General features: G+C 32.7%; 1 protein-coding gene across 1 annotated transcript in view; it reads right to left on the reverse strand.

Annotated features, from left to right (window-relative positions):
• Window positions 1-924: 924 nt before the first annotated feature.
• The window catches only part of CFAP46 (cilia and flagella associated protein 46), a 73788-nt gene continuing 59846 nt past the window's right edge, over window positions 925-14866 (reverse strand). The window contains exons 48-56 of the mRNA XM_032191250.1: window positions 14546-14667; window positions 14071-14195; window positions 12926-13090; window positions 8677-8779; window positions 6757-6869; window positions 4300-4381; window positions 2314-2450; window positions 1726-1812; window positions 925-1096 (exon numbers count right to left, since the gene is read on the reverse strand). Of these exons, the coding sequence (XP_032047141.1) occupies window positions 969-1096; window positions 1726-1812; window positions 2314-2450; window positions 4300-4381; window positions 6757-6869; window positions 8677-8779; window positions 12926-13090; window positions 14071-14195; window positions 14546-14667 (1062 nt within the window). The 3' untranslated portion in view covers window positions 925-968. The remainder of the gene's footprint in view (window positions 1097-1725; window positions 1813-2313; window positions 2451-4299; window positions 4382-6756; window positions 6870-8676; window positions 8780-12925; window positions 13091-14070; window positions 14196-14545; window positions 14668-14866) is intronic.

The following is a 14866-nucleotide window of genomic DNA, read 5'->3' on the forward strand; positions in this document are numbered from 1 at the left end:
GTGACTCTTATCAGGTTTTAATTAACTATAGCACAGCAGGAATGCTAAGAACAGTATATTTTCAGTGCTATTTTCATACTCAGTCAGGAACATAAAAAATCATAGGAAACAGGCATCACCATCTTACTAGAAAAACTAAAATGTTTTTAGTTGCAATAATGATCATAGCTTTGTATTTTCTATACATACTACATAATTTTACATATATTTTTTTCCTGTTATCATTACAAATAAAGTTTTAAAGTATGTATTTTAAAAACATACTGCTGATTAACAGAACATACTACAAAATCTATGCATATAAAATGCTTATCTGGGATTTTGGGATAATTTAATATATCTTCATAAAAGGTACTTTAATGTTATTCAGAAAGCCTATGGGAAAATAAAGAAAGCAAAACTTTAATATTGCCCTATTTTCTACTTAAACTACAACTGCTGCTATACACAAAGTTAAAAATCAATTAACTCAGAATAAGGTGACAGTTAATTTTTCAGCTGATACATCTTCCATTTAAAAACAAAATACATCAAGGAAAAGTATTCCGAAATGGAAGCACTGACAGTGACAACATTCCAATGAAATTGGCATCAACACCCCAAAACGCTAGCCTGGTTTCCTTTAAGGTGTTGGTGCTAGTACTCACCAAGAATTTTTTTTTTCAATTTTTCAGTGGAATCTGAAGAAAATAGAAATATTAGTAATTCTTTAGAGGGATTCGCTAAGTTCAGAAAAGCTTAGAATACCAACTGACATCTCTAAAATTAGCGTTTTTTGATAATTTCATGACACTTATTCTAATATCAACCTGTTTATATCCAAAACCAAAATCAGTCAATCAGCATAACAGATGTTTTCTTAAGCTTACCTCTCCTTAGGCTATATAGAAGAGTATCTAGCACAATAATGTGAGATATGCCATATGCACGGTCTAGTGGTATTCATAGTATGAAAAGTCTGACACAAATTACAGAATAATTATGTTGGGCAAACCATATAACACACAATTAAAAAATGATGGATGAATGGCAGTTGAGGAAGTGTGAAAGTTCTGTTCTGTTTTGTCTCTAGGAGAACTGTGGGAGTCTTCATCCACTAAAAAAAATAAATTTTAAATATTGTTATTTCTGAATACGACTGAATATACGAATGAAGTGCAGTAACTTAACCACTTCTATTTGTTTAATACTTATGGTACTTTTCCATTCCTCTCTTTAGAGGAATGTACTCAGAAATCCTCCCCTCTCCAACAAGATGCCTGGTATAATTCTTCTCGTAGCATGCCCTTTACAATAAAGACTGTCTAATGAATGACTGCAGGCTCAACTTTTTGCATTCTATAATCTATACCCATAAAACTACTCTACCATGCACTGTGAAGCAAAATTATGCTGTTCATGTCATGTTCATGATGTAACTTTTGAGTCACACCATTTTTTTCATTTTATAACTGTTCAGTGGGGCATAAATTTTAGCTTTTGTTCAACTATGACAAAGTCTCCCCAAATTATTTAATACATGTGAAATACAGCTACTGCAATTGTAATATTAAATCAGTCATCTTTCCACTTTCAGTTCTTGTAAAAATATTCTCAAAACTGTCATAGCTCATTTTAAAGATTTTATCTATATCTGTAAACTGCCTATAAGTCTTCAGGTCTACCAGGTTCTCATTGTGTTAATGGGCAATGCAAAGCTTTTGTACAAAGCTTTTTAGTTCTTACTTTGAGCTGAATCCTTTTCCCCGTGAATCTTCCTTTTTTGAAGAGTATGGATGGTCTGACCAGTTGTTCTACCAATGTGCAACAAATCTGGAAAGAAGTAGGTTAGTTCCTGTCAGTTTTTACTGAAAGTTTTGAAAAACAAGAAAGTATCAAACATATATGGCCTGATGTCTTTACGTTTAAAAAACAATAACAACAAAAAAGGATACTATTAGAGATGTAGTTCTGTATAACTGAAAGAGTTAGCTTCACTTTTTGTTTTCCTCACAGTTCATGCAACTATAGATTGTCAAGTCTTAGGTCACTGCTTCTCACCACAGAAATCCTATTCTTACCATATGACCATAAATAAATCCTCTACTAAAATTGATTTAAAGAGATTATTGTTCTATTTGAAAGATTAACCTGTCAACAACACAGGGTGTCCTGCATGCTGTTTACCTGTTCTGGAAACACCAGGTAAAATTTTACAAGGAGCAAAGACAGCGGAGAAAAGGGAGAAAAATAGATACACACACCCCATGAGTAATATAAATACAAACATTTGAAATAATGCATCTGTGGATAAAGAAGAATACAAATACTTACTCTCAAACAAAATTTCTAGCCTTTCTGCATTCTCTTGCAGGGTAGTGTACCACTGGTTGGCTATTATAGAACGAACACCAGTAAGGCTAAGAAGCATTACTGTTTCTGTTGGTCTCTCTATAGCAAACTGTAAAGAACTAAAAAAATAAAAAGTATGAGATCAATAAAATAAAAATGTAATTGAAATTCTGCATACTAATATATTAAAAATATAAATATATAACACTTTTTAACAGGAGAAGAAAGAGAATTTTATACGAATCTCAGCAAACTAAGAAAAATCCCAGAATCCATTTCTCTTGTATGTTAAGCATAAAATGCTTTCAAATATTTTGTACCATATCTTATGTTTAAAACAAGGAATTATAATAACTTTTTTATACCTCTTTTCATGATGCAATTTTATGTGGATTGCTCCATGTCATTCTACTGCTTTGGGCATCAAATGAAATACGAATGGAAGAACATCACATTAACTTTTATAAAACAATGCAGAATACCCTTTATAAGAGAATCAAAATGCTGTGAAATGGATTAAAAGACATGTTTAGTTCAGCTTCTATTCTTAAAGGGAAAAAGAAAATATTGCAGGAACTGAAAGCTTGCTCATGTCATAAGCATGGCAGTAATATGGAGACTTAAAAAGCAATTCAGTTATTCTAAAATGACATCTCTAAAGAGGAATATTTAAATAAGTATCTTTGGCATTATTGTTTTAGTGCTTGGAGGGGAGTGATAGTCTGTAGGGCTGGAACTGAAGTAAATTAAAGGCTGAATCTTCTTTTTGATCTCTGCCTTTTATGGTAACTAAATCAGAAGATGATAACTAAAAATTTTTGTAATCTTTTTGGAAGATGCTGTCTGATTATCTATGGAGTTATGTGATTCAGTTTTAACTGAACATTATTCTAAACTTTCTGGAAACTGCTAGAATTAAACACATTAAGTTCCAATGATAAATTTACCAATCTATTAAAATAACACTTCAGAAGTACAGAGCTAGAAAAAATAGCTTAAGAAACTGTGCTTTGTTTTGTTTTGTTTAATGGGAAAAAAGGATATTAAAACCAGGAGAGTTTTCAAACACTCAGATCTGTCTGTGTATAACATACCTTACACACAATTCATTTTAACTTACACATCACTGGATGGATTAAACAGTATTTTAAAGTTGTTTTTTTTTTTTTTTTTTCTTTTTCATGAAGTGAATAATCATCAAAGTCAAGAGATATTTATGCAGCCCTAACAGGATCAGATATAGGATTTAATTGTCTACATTACAATGGCAGTCCCAATAAAGACATGAATAAAAATACATTTTTTCATGTTCTTTTTTTGGGAGTACAAATGGGTTATCTGAAATTTAGCATGGACTAAATAACTAATGAATAAAATCAGGACTCTAAAACTATCCTTGCTTTTAATACATTATAAGTTATTTGTTGAGCGCCATCCATTAAAATTCATAATGTACATAAAACAAAAGTTTGTGAGCCCTGTCACTTGTCAATTTAAAAGCAAGGAAAATACTGAAAATGCCTTCAAGTCTATGAAAGCCAGATGTGTAATATGAAAGATTGTGAAGAGGTCACTTAGCATCCCAAAATAATTTATTACATAAAACAGTCTGATTGTTAAACTATACAGCATAGGAAAACTTCAGAGGGACTCTTAATTATCTGTTAAAAAGAAGTTTTATATATTTAACTAGAACATCTTGAGAATCTTGAGCTGGGAGGTATGGGTAACATAACAACCTTTTTGTGACATTGTGTTGATTATTGCTCTGCAGCAGAGCATTCATTCTGTTTAGTCCTACGTAAAGAATGAAGCTGCAAGAGGCTAACTTCCCCCTTCAATGTAGATATGAGCCCTTCTATTTCCAGAAATAGATAAGAATATTTATAACTCAAAATTTTAACTTTGCTTTGAAATAAAAATAAATCTGCATTACTGTGAATTTTACCGAAATAAAGTTAATCTTACCTTTTGTAGATATCAGAATTGGCTATTCTTTGATAACTTTGTTTTGATTGTACCAGATCTAAAAGTATCATCAAATGGCACTCTGGAAAAAAAAAATTGACACTAATAATAACGTCCATCGTAATAACTGTATATAAAACTGGCTTTTCTAAGTCAATGACTTACTAAGCTCAGTGTAAACAACTCATATAAAATTTATATTTCAGCCAAAAGAGTGTCATTAAGTAAAAGAACACCAATAAAGTCATTCTAATATTATTTAATGTAAATTTGATACACTTTTCCGTAATGTTTGATGGGCTTTTGTCCTGCATCACCTTAGTATAACTAACAACAAGGTCCATGTAACCATCTTATTACAGATAATGATTTATATGACTCAATTCAGTAGTTGAAAAATCTTGTAAAGTGGAGGTATGGAAATGTTATCTGACCATGTTAGAACCAAGTTACAGTTAAAACATTCTTTTTAAGCTATTTTCCTTAAAGGCCCCCAATGAAATAACTCAGAGTACTCTTAGATTAAAAAGCTTTCCCTAAAGATTTTTTGCTTGGTTTGCTTGGTTTGCTGCAGCTTAAACCTTTACTTAATTGTCGTATTTCACACAGATATCTGAGAAGAAAATTACCTTTTTGTTTGGAAAGCCTTTGATGTACTTGAGAACTACTATCAAGCTTCTCTTCAATATTTTAACCTTTTCTCCTAAAGTATATTTATATGCATCTATATGTATAAAAACACATATATATTTATTTGTACAACTATGCACACATATCTGCACTGTAGTTTTCTGACCACACTTGATCTCCACCAATAATTTATTCTAGTTTGTCAGTATTCTCCTCCAGACCTTTACAAAAGTGGAGCGTGAGATTAGTTAATTTATCTTGCCAATGACACTCCTGTATAGTTACCCCTATAACAGAACCCAGTCTTGTTTGATCCCTAGCAAGATGATGATGTTTAATTTGTGATTTATCTCCTGATTGTAATCTGTAGTATCTCCCCTCAGGCAGCCATTACCTAACTTGCTAATGTTTAACTGATTATTTCTACTTAAGCATAACTCCCTCTAGCCTTTCCTGAATTACATTCTGCTATTTATGCCCATAAAGCAAGGTTAATTTGCATTCTAATCTTGCTGCTGAACCACCTCTTTCTCAGGCTGGTCTCATATGCAATTTCAGCAAAGACATCTTCTATTTCATCACTCAAATGACCAACAAGAACATTTAATAATACTGGGTCCAAGTTAGGGCCCTCTTGAACCTCAGACACACGTCATACTTAATAATGAAAGTATTTCTAACATGAAGATCAGGATTACAATAGATTTAAATTCAGTCTGCAAGACAACAGTAATTTTATCAGCTAACAAGTTGTGTAGGTGATCAGAAAATAGAACAATCCTTTGAGGACAACATGAATACATTTAAAGTTGGTTTATTCCCCATTAAAGGAAAATAAGATGCTATGGAGAATTCATCTAGACATATTTTAAGTGCAAGTCCCAGGGTCAGGGTTATCGAAGTGTTTACAAACTTCCCCAGAATTTCTAGTCCTATCAATATCAGCCTACATGCATCTGAAATCTCATTTTAAAAAGTGACCAATATATATAGGAAGATATATTTTCTTGATTTCCAGCAATATTTTCTCATACACCTTTAAATCACTTTGAAAATCAAAGCTTTTTGAATCAGCTTCCTGGTACTTTTAGAACTTCACAATCCGATATGGATTGCAGTTCTTAATTTTATATCTCACCACAATATAGAAAGAAGCTAACATATCTCATACACCCTAATAACTTCAGCAAAACTCCAAAGCTGAATATCTTCTAGATGTACAAGGGTAATAATAAGAGAAAGAAAGACTGAATCTCAAATAATAGTTCTGAATTTATGTCTTATATCACCAAAAAGACTAATAGCTGTGAAGAAGCAGAGAAAAAATTACCTTCTCAGAGTGTACAAATGCTCCATTAGAGACGAGAAATAATTCAGTATTAACCCAGTTTCTGCAGATAATTCTGCTTTGCCTGAGTGAAGACTGAGTAATTCTGAAATTGTACTACAAAGGTTGTTCTTAACAATAAAGAACACTTGTTTACCGAGTACTATATTCCACAGAAAGGCACAGGACTTACTGGAAAAAAACCATCAGATGATGATTCAATGTTTGGAACTTAATAAATGTGTTCTGATTTAAAATTCCAACACTTGGAAGTGGAGGAGGAATAAACCCGTTTGTGAGGAATAACAAGAGATATGTGCAACAGAATAAAATATACTTAGTGCAGAGTTTTTCCAGTCAAAACCCTGGATCTTGAAAAAAGGTTTTGATTACTTACGTCAATACATTGATAATACAGTAAGAAGTAAACACCATTTTGTGATCATTATGAAAAAAAGGTAGTGTAAATTAAAAAGTATTTTTCAGTTTGGTTATCTCACTTGGGATGTTCATAGCAACCAGTCTGTTGAGTAAAATATGAGACAAGAATCTCTCCATTCCATAGAACAGAAATGCACTGCAGTTTGTCAGCAGCTGCTCCCATTCAGCTTGACTGCAAAGAAGGGAAATTTTTTTTGTTAATGTTTAACAGGAACACTTTTAAGAAACTATCCACATCAAACACTTCAGTGTTGGTCCAGAAATATTTATTAGAAAAAACAGTGTGCAAAGCAAGGTGACAAACAAGAATTCTACAGAAAGTGTAATAAAATGTATGGAACGTTAATAATTATTATTTTAAAACGGATGTATATTTAATTTAGTAACACCTTGTAAACAAAAGGGCATAGCGTATTTTAAGCAAATACCAGACTCTAACAAAAGAAATAAAAATCATTAGTGTACATACATGTATGTATGCATTGTACCGCTTTGAAATTCAAAGGGAGTTTTCAAGAAGGACTTGGGGGTTCTGACGGACAAAAAGCTCAACATGAACCAGCAGTGAGCACTTGCAGCCCAGAAGTCCAACTGCATCCTGGGCTGCATCAATAGAGTGGTCATCAGGCAAGGGAGGGGATTGTCCCCCTCTGCTCTGCCCTTGTGAGTCCCCACCTGGAGTCCTGCATTCAGGTCTGGGGCCACCAGCACCAGAAGGATGTGGGGCTGTTAGAGTGGGTCCAGAGGAGGGCCACAAAGATGCTCAGAGGGCTGGAGCACCTCTCCTATGAAGAAAGGCTGAGAGAATTGGGGCTCTTCATCCTGAAGAAAAGAAGGCTCCGGGAAGACCTTTTTTGCATTGCAGCTTTTCAAAACTTAAAAGGGGCTTGTAAAAAAAGATGGAGAGCAACTTTGTGCTTGGGTAGGTAATGATAGAACAAAGGGGAATGGTTTTAAACTAAAAGAAGGGAGCTTTAGATTAAATGTTGGGAGGAAATTCTTCACTCAGAGGGTGGTGAGGCACTGGCACAGACTGGCCAGAGAAGCTGTGGATGCAACATCTCTGGAAGTGTTCAAAGCCAGGCTGAATGGGTCCCTGGGCAACCAGATCTACCGTGTGGCTTCCCTGCCCATGGCAGTGGGGTTGGAACCAGATGATCTTTAAGGTCCCTTCAACCCAAGCTGTTCTGTGATTCTATGATATATGCACCCAGCAGGATATAAATAAATTAGGTTTTGAAAAGAGGTTCAATTAATCAGCCTAGCTAGCAGCAAAAACTATGCTGTCTGATAACTGCTAACAATCTTTGCAATTGTTATGAAGAAACACCAGAGTACCTGTACAGTGATTTTACCTAAGTAGAGAAGATTTTAAAGGACGGATTAGACTAGCAGTTATAAAGCAAGGTCCACAGTTCATCATGTTGCCTCACTTACAGGACTTGAATGGCTTGACACCTCAAGATCCCTTTTATGTCTCTACTTCTACAATCATAAAATTCAAGTACTTCTATAAAGAACGAACTGAACAAACTTTATAAAAATAATACGAACTTCATCAACAGATGTTTGAAATTGTAAACTGAAAGATGTACCTTTACTACATTGTAGCTGAAATGTGTGCTACAATCTTGCAGTTAACTCATTATGCATGGAGATAATATAGCTTTTAATACTTGGTTTTAAAAAACAGTTATGAGCAAAGCCAGAAATCACACTTATACTCCCATATGCTCCTAATAATCATTGAAGACTGCAACAGCAGCCATTTTTTTTTTCAAGATTGGATCATTTAAATATACAGCAATTTCTGGCACCATATTTTAGATCCTACATTTGAAACAAAGACAATGGTTAGCTCTGTGTTTAATAGCGCAGCGAAATGTAACCCTATTTTATGACTGAAGCCTTTGGGAATTATCACTGTTTTAAAAAAAGAAACATGGATAAAACATGAAAGCATATAGAATACTACAAACCTTGGAACATATACGTTGCCAATAACTCCTTCCCACTGTAGTGTAAACAGGTCATGGTACTTTTCTAAGATTTCCTTCATTTTTTGGGAGGGACTTAAAGCTTCTGTAACAATAGAATGTCATAATTGTAAGGTTAAGATGCTACAAAGTATGTTGGGCAATCTTATTTTCAAACATTTAAAAATGACAATATATATATTTAGGATTTTTTTTAGGCTGTCATTAGATCTTAAGGTTTTTAAAAACTAAGTCCAGATTTTAAAAATGCATCAATTGCAACATTGAAAACACCAGCACTGTTCATGCAGTTCCATTTCAGAGACTCAGAAAGAATTTAGATGGACAGAGAAAATAACTGAGTTTCTATAGCCCTGATTTTAGAAGGCAAGATTCCAAACCCACCTCTGCTCTCCAAGGACATTGAATATTTAATGACAATTTACCTTGTCTGACTATATTTTCATAATACTGTAAAATGCAGATACACTCATACAGCCAGATATTGAGTACATAGTAAACCGTTTATTTTTATCTGCTGTGAAGGAGAAACTGCAAACACATGGAAGCATATTCTATCAGTACTGTTCAGTAGCTTCTTTTGTTTTGATTTTTTGTTTATTAACTATCTCAATTAAAAACCTCCATTAAATCAATTTTTGGCATTTGATAAATGTGTTTGTTAACAAATGTGAATCAATTAAACTATTACACATACTGGGAGAAAAAAAATAAGTAAAATTGTGTTACTAAATTATTTGTGTCAGACTGAATTGATATAGTAAACACCTACTGCCTTGGTAAGTAGACTCCAAAAGAAAACAGCAACCCTTTCAAATATCCTTACACAAGTGCCTGTAACTATCATAATACCTTCCACCTTTCAAAGGACTATAAGACAACATGCAAAAGCTTTGTGTGTTACACATGCTTTATATGTAGGCATTAGCTTGAGAATCCGTATATACGTTTATATATAAGTTCCATTGTTCCTGTTCTGGTCCATTCCCATTCAGTACTGTTTGTTCCTAGTCATTCATGTATTTCATGCAAATTTCTAGTATAATAAAGAAGATTATACAATGCATCATTTCAATTAACCTATATCCTTCCCTGCACTACTGATGTTGTATCTTAATGGCATATATCTGTAAAACTAAAAATGCAGTAACAAGTTCTTGAAAGAAAGCATGTATTTTTAATTGGTTTATATAGAAAGAAAGATTACTTAAGTAACTATTTTCTTGAAGGTAAGTAGGTCATTATTTAGTGATATGAAAAAAAAAAAAGACTAATTTCTTTCTGGAACTTGAAACAGGTTATATTTTTTCATTGAGGCACCATTTGACAGGTGATAAGCAGTACTTTTCTGACAAAAATCTAAGCTTTTTTTGTCAACACCTCAATGATATGACTTCATTTTCTGTTAAAAAAGAAAAAAAAATTAAATTGCATGGCTAGGTTGTGGAGGTAATATTATTTAATAGATATTACCTGGCTCTCTTCCTTCATTATAGGGGTCCACAATATCTGATAGGCAGTGAAGTATAAACAATGCAATATAAACCAGAAAAAAAAAAGTTTATCTGAACTGATTCACATACGTAATCATTTGGGAAAGGATACATTTAAGATTACGAGTATCAACAGGCATGCAATTAGAGGGTAAAACACGATGAACTGGTGCCTATAATTAAAAGAACGTATACAGTATTACGTGCAGAAGCCTTAATCAAACATTATTATTGTATCTGCAGTGTTAAACAACTAACAAAAAGATGTCCTAAAGTTTTGAAAGTAGGCTTAAAAGCAGCACAATACCCAAGTGTCAATGTAAATCAAAAGCATAAGCTATCCTGCATTATACAGAATGCATATATGTACATATTGCATATATTTATACATGTGAACATATATAGTTATATATGCATTTAAAATATAAAACAGCATATAAAATATACCATATTGCTGGGGGAGGTAGTTTAGTATTTTGAGACAGCTCCCTTTGTGAGTTGTTTATGTCACGATTATGCAGAGGATATGCTTTTTCAAAGAAACAACTCATTATAAAATCAACAAGAGCAAGATTCTTATTATGTAATACTTTTTCCCACTTCAGACTTCTAGAGTATATAAAGAGCTTCTATGCAAGCAACTTGTAGTCCTTTAACAATATTTTTACACAACAAGAAGAGCTACCCATATTTATTTTATTTAAAAAAAATGGAAAGTTCACCATTTTGACATTCTTTTTCTGTTCGTCTTTTGGTTTTGGTTCTTTAGACCTTCGAACATCTTTAATTTCACTCTCTGTGGAATTGAAAAGAAGAGACTTTTTTTTTAAGACATGAGCAGTTTCAGAAAATACAGCTTTCTTAAAGGATTGCTTATATTCATTAGGATGTAATAATAACAACAGATTAGAAAAATACAACTTAATTTCACATTGCAGCAAGGCAAGGACATTCCCCAAACCCTCTTGCCTAAAAATAGTAGCTTCAAAGTGTAAAACAACCAACACACACAATCTCTTAGATGTGCAAATGCTTCACTACATTATGTGTTCAGGAAAAAAGTGTTGAATAGTGACTACTGGAGCACTTTTTAAGCCTATTGCTGTATCTATTCAACATTGATGTTACTGGAATAACTGAAGCTTCTGTGAAATACACAGAAATCAAAAGAATAAAGGAAGTTTTATATTTGAATCTGATTTTTTACTACAAGAGGCTTCAAAAAAGCAATGGGAACTGTGTTATATTTCTCACTGCACAAATGACTATAACCCAAAGTATAAGTCTCAGATAGTTATCGCTGGAATGCACTGCAAATTAGGGGAAGTTTGTGGTATGCATTTGAGTGCATTTGGCCATTGATTCTCTTTTTATTCAGTGGCTACTTTCATAATAGCATAGGTAGCTTTTCAATTATGCTTCCTCTCATTAATTAACTTCTAAAATTATGCAACCATAAGAATTTTCACTTTAAAAGGGGGAAAAATAAATTAAAAAAAAAAAAAAGTTCTGAAAGTCTTATTTATAACAGATATTTAAGAGTATATGAATGTGTAGACTAAATATATTCTCATCTCAGATTGTTTACAGTTCTTTCCATGCAGAAATGGCCAAACAGATGACAGTTACACTAAAGTTGCTAAATATTGTAGATAAGAACGCAATACAAGAACCTGTATGGAACAGAAGACTCATTTTTCACAGTGAGACTTTTCTAAATTTAACCTATTTATTGGCTGAGGCCCACTAACTTTTAAGTGAGTTAAAATGTGTTATCTATATCTGAGTAAAATGTGGCTTCAAATTTTTATAGGTTCAGTAATAGGAGGTATCTTTGATCTATAAGAAAAAAAGCTTAGCAGTTCTATAAGTAAAACTGCTTAGCAGTTTTTCTCAGCAGAAAAATGCTATGTGCCTGCATTTCTTACTGATTTTTAGAATAAATTTAAAAAACAAACAAGCAAGCAAACAAACAAAAAACAACAACAACAACAACAAAAAAAACAAGATGTCATAGGGACAAGGTTATAAAACCAATTCAAAATCTACCCAACCATCTCACTTAACAAACTCATTTAATTGAAGAGTTTATACAGTGTACAAGTGTCTGTGGTAGTGATAAAAGTATCTACAGCCTGTGGAGTCTGACTTTGCTCATGCGTAGAACAAGAATCACTTAACTGACCTGAGGACTTAACGTAATCTTAGCTATACATAGAGGAAGTAGCTCAATATATCAATATTCTAAGCAGTCTTACATTAATGTTAAAAGAAAACTAACAAAATTCTAAATTCTTATTTGATTTTTTTCAATGTAGATGAAAATAGTCGTAAAGTTTGATGAAAAATCAAAAAAAAGGTATACACGAAAACAGTTGTTGTTTGAGACCATATCTGTTCAGTTGAAACAAGTCATTTTAGAATCTACTTTTTAGCATATTCTTTAATATCTAGAGGTTATTTTGGATTAGCTAACATTTCAACTATAATCAGCCTGTATATTTCTAAATAAGTCCATTATACTAGCTATCCCATCTAAAATAATGGAAACATTATATGACAGGCTATAAAACAATGCTATGACATTGTATGACAGGCTATGAAGTAGGCTATGACAGGATATGAAACAATATATGACAGGCTTCCAGTAAATTACATGACACCATGCATATTTACATTTTAACTATCTTCCTTCCTATATCAACATACAAACACAAAAAATGTTTATCTAATAGTACCTGATTCATCCACCTGTAGTCGATTGTAGAGAATCTGGAGAGAAAAATCTCTGGATACAGAACATATTCCTTCCTCCTGAAAGACACTCAGAGTTTCCAAAGGCAATTCCATAAATAACTTATCTGCTAGTAATACCACACACAATCCTAACTCCATAGGTGTTCCTGAATAAATGTGACAAACCACAATTAGGATTTTATATTTCTCAGTATGTATTTAAATAAACGAAGTTAGTTATAAAAACTAGGTTTCCTCTGTTGTCTGACAATTGAACTTCATTTTACTGTGAAAAACATTATTCAAAAATATGTTTTAATACAGTTAATTCCTAAGATGTTGTTAGACTTCTAAGCATATACATTTGAGAGTACTAATTAATCAGAGGGAAAAATATTCCTGTATTAATAATCAAAACAATCCAGAACAAAATCTGGGCAAATGCTATGCATTTTAAGAAAATCATTTTGGAAATGAAAACTTGTACTAAAAATGTTTGGCTAAAGAGTACAGACTCGTAAAAGAGCACTTTTCCAATAATAACCACGTATTTCTGGAGGAAACTTTTTGTTTCTGTTATTTGGGAAAAACAAAATGTATCATTTTATCAACATTTTCCTGTTTTGTTACAGAGAAGTAACAAATGCAAATAACAAGACAGCTGCTGGATTGCAGAAAGAAACTCATGCAAATTTTGAAAAGCAAATGCATTTTTTCTAGTAACTTTTAGCTGAGAAATTTGATTGCTCTTCTCCATAAAGAAAAAAAAAAATCAATCCCCAAAGCAAGCCATGGACTTGGAATGTCTTCTCTCAGAACATGCTTATACTCCCACATTAAGTTTGTTGCATTAAAGCAAACAAACTGTGAGAGTCCACAAAGTAAAAAGCAGAAAGCAGGAAAAGACAAAACTAGACCAACAGACTTATGTTCTCTTTTGGTATTTCTCCTCAAAAGACTGGCTTGTAATAAAGACATTTTATTAACCTGTCTGAAGCCTGTATAGTATAGAAGACTTTTAATACATGCTGAAGGATAGGCCCAGTGTAAAAATAATCTTTGGAAGTATACTGAGATATTTAACTTGGTATAGAAGATAGGCAACACTATTAAAGTGCACATATGTTATACTCCAGAGAGCACATACCCTGCATTCTAGTGTGTTTGGTGTCCTTATCTTTCACTTTTATTTTTCCTGATTCAGCTGCTGAAGCTGATGTGCTGTGTTCTCTGGGAAGAAAAATTGCATTGAAAATATTTTTGGTATTAATACTCATGCAAGTAAAGGTTTTCATGGGATACACAAAGACAGAGATATTTAAATCTCAATGAAATTCTACACAAAGTACTCCTTTTGAAATTCCATCTTTAATTAGTTAAATTATAATGTTTCATTCTGAACTGTTGGAGGACAGTGCTTGTTAGGCATAGGCATTAGTCTTCCATGTGGTTCTATCCTCTTTGTCTTGCATATACTGCATATATTTATATATACCTTTAAAGATGCAGAAGTCCATTCAATGGAGTCTAATCTTGCTTTTCATCTACAACTTTTCCTGTATTTGTACGAGCTGAGACCATTCTATTTTCACAAATGATAAAAACAACTCTAAATGTCTTACCTAATGTTAGGGAAATCAAACTGTGATAGCAGTGGTTTCAGATATTCTTCCATAATTTCTAATATTTCAGAGAAATCTGTTATCAAATTGTGTCCATTATTGTCTATTTTCTCTGTTGGAGTCTATCACACACATTGCAACAAAAAACAAAATACATACAAAATTCTATTTAACAAGGATGGTGGGTGTAATATGGTAAATCAGAGGCTAAATCAGATCATTTGAAACATTATAAAGTGGAAAACATAAATAGAGCAAATCAGTTTCAAAACTACTTCACAACATCATTGCCACCACCATTTTGCAAAATATTCTAACATA

This window comes from Aythya fuligula, chromosome 7, assembly GCF_009819795.1.
Source record: "Aythya fuligula isolate bAytFul2 chromosome 7, bAytFul2.pri, whole genome shotgun sequence".
Taxonomy (NCBI): Eukaryota; Metazoa; Chordata; class Aves; order Anseriformes; family Anatidae; genus Aythya; species Aythya fuligula.